The 2095-nt window shown below is 56.5% G+C and overlaps 1 protein-coding gene across 1 annotated transcript in view; it reads right to left on the bottom strand.

Moving 5' to 3' along the window:
• Positions 1–1138: 1138 nt before the first annotated feature.
• LOC108508596 (hemoglobin subunit rho-like) overlaps positions 1139–2095 on the bottom strand; it is a 17309-nt gene continuing 16352 nt past the window's right edge. Inside the window, exons 3-4 of the mRNA XM_017837483.1 lie at positions 2003–2095; positions 1139–1326 (exon numbers count right to left, since the gene is read on the bottom strand). Coding sequence (XP_017692972.1) covers positions 1198–1326; positions 2003–2095 — 222 coding nt within the window. The 3' untranslated portion in view covers positions 1139–1197. The remainder of the gene's footprint in view (positions 1327–2002) is intronic.

Genomic DNA, 2095 nt, shown 5'->3' with positions numbered 1-2095 from the left:
ACGGCCAGGCCTTCCTGGGACACCTCCAGGGCTGGGCACTCCAAACCTCCCTGGGCAGCCCCTGCCCGTGGCCCTGGCAGCCTGAACACCCTTTCCATGAGAAAAAACATCTGCACAGATGTGCAGCAGGAGATGGTGCCTGACCCAGGGATTTGGCAGCCTGAGGAGCAGCGGTCCTGCTGAGAGGTGGGAGAGGCAGCCAGGTCTCCCGGGGCTGCAGATCTGCTCCTGCTCCCAGCTGGGGGTGGTGGGGTGGGATGTCGGTGCTGGGGACGGGGATGGAGCTCGTGGGGTGCAGGAATGTCCCCGTGGGGCCTGGATGGCCGTGGAGAAAAGTGTTTGCATGGACATGAGCTGCTGTCGTGTCTAATGAGGGCCCCAATTCTCCTCTGACTGCTCAACACAAGAGGGGGCCTGGCCAAAGGACCCGGGGATGACACTGTCCCCAGCCCTCCACACTCAGCAGTGCAGTGTTTCATGGAATCCCAGGCTGGTTTGGGATGGAAGGGACCTCAAAGCCCATCCATCCCACCCCCTGACACGGGCAGGGACACCTTCCACAGCCCAGGCTGTTCCAAGCCCCGTCCAACCTGGCCTTGATAGTTGTGTTTATTACATTCTGCCCTTGCTAATCTGAGAATGACAATGATTTAGGTAAAAAAAACCCCACAAACCAAAACCAACCAACCAAACCACAACAAAAATAACAAAACAAAAAACCCCAACCAGACAGACAAACAAAAAACCCAACACTGCCCCACATTTTTCCTTACATGAAGGAAGTGACAAACAATGGACCCAATCTCCCTGTCCCTTCTCCCACTGCACATTTTTGTTCAGTTTTGTTCCACTTACTCTGTGAAAGGCTTAAAAAATTAAACCAAACAATGTTACCCGATGTCTCCAAAAAGCACCAGTGTTTCTCTTTGTATTTTGTGGTGTTTATTTGGGTTTTGTCCTGAATGTTCCCCTGGATTCTCCAGCTTAGACAAGTCTCTCTTGCATGAATGAGACCGTGGCTCCTGTTGCCCCATGTGTGTGATCTTCCCCTCTCCCTTCCCCAGCCCCCGTGCGGCCCCTTCCCTGTTCCCACAGAGAACCAGACACCTCGTGGCTGAGCAGTTGGTGTTTATTTGGCAATTAGAGACCAGGAGGATTCCCCAGGAGTGTCTCCAGGCAGGAATGCTGGTGGGGGGCTCAGTGGTACTCGTGGGCCAGGGCGTGGGCCACCACACGGACCATCTTCTGCCAGGCAGCCTGGCAGGCAGGGGTGAAGTCCTTGCCGAAGTGGGAGGCCAGGACGATGATGAGGATGTCACCCAGGAGCTGGCAGGGCAGGGAGGAGAAGCTGTCAGCCAGGTGCTGCCCTCCACCCCCTCCCCACTGTCACACATGTGGGGACACCAGTTACTGAAGAATTGGTCACAAATCCCAGCCCCGGGGCACAGATTGTGTCTCTGGCACGCACCAGGATCCCTGGGTGTGCTGGGTCCTCCCCAGACAGCTCCCCTTGCCTGCTGTGCAGTGTCCCCCCCCTGCTTCCACTGGGTTTGTCCCTTCCTTTCCCATCCCTGCCCACCCAGGCTGTCCTTGGGCTCAGATCCCTCCCGCTGAAATGGCTGTGTTTATTTTCCCTCCTGGTTTAACCTCCGCATCACAGCCAAGCTCAGCTCTTCCCTCCAAACTGTCTCAGCTTCTTCCCTTCTGCTCTGTGGCTGCTCCGGGATGTTTTTTCCCACTGGAGTGTGTTTGAGTCTGTTTTTGTCTCCACCCCCCTCCCCTGCCTGGGTCCCTCCTCTCACAGATCTCAGCCCCATAACTTGACTCTGTTCTCCCCAAATGTGACTGTTCCTCCCCTTTCATCACCCCTGCCCTGTGCAGACTCCCAGGCTGGGGCAGTCTCAGGGTTTCTCTGGTCCCACTGTCTGTCAGACCCCTCCAGGACCCCACTCCAGGACAGACCCCTCTGCCCAGCCAAGGCTGGAGCCCGAGCACGGCTCACCCTGAAGTTCTCGGGGTCCACGTGCAGTTTGTCACAGTGGAGTTTGCTCAGCTGAGCAAAACATTTCTTGATGTTGTCCAGGTTCTTGACGGC

The sequence above is a fragment of the Lepidothrix coronata genome, unplaced genomic scaffold (assembly GCF_001604755.1).
Source record: "Lepidothrix coronata isolate B3197 unplaced genomic scaffold, Lepidothrix_coronata-1.0 Scaffold305, whole genome shotgun sequence".
Taxonomy (NCBI): domain Eukaryota; kingdom Metazoa; phylum Chordata; class Aves; order Passeriformes; family Pipridae; genus Lepidothrix; species Lepidothrix coronata.
Note: the sequence above shows the minus strand (reverse complement) of the source record. Positions and strands in the feature narration are given on the sequence as shown.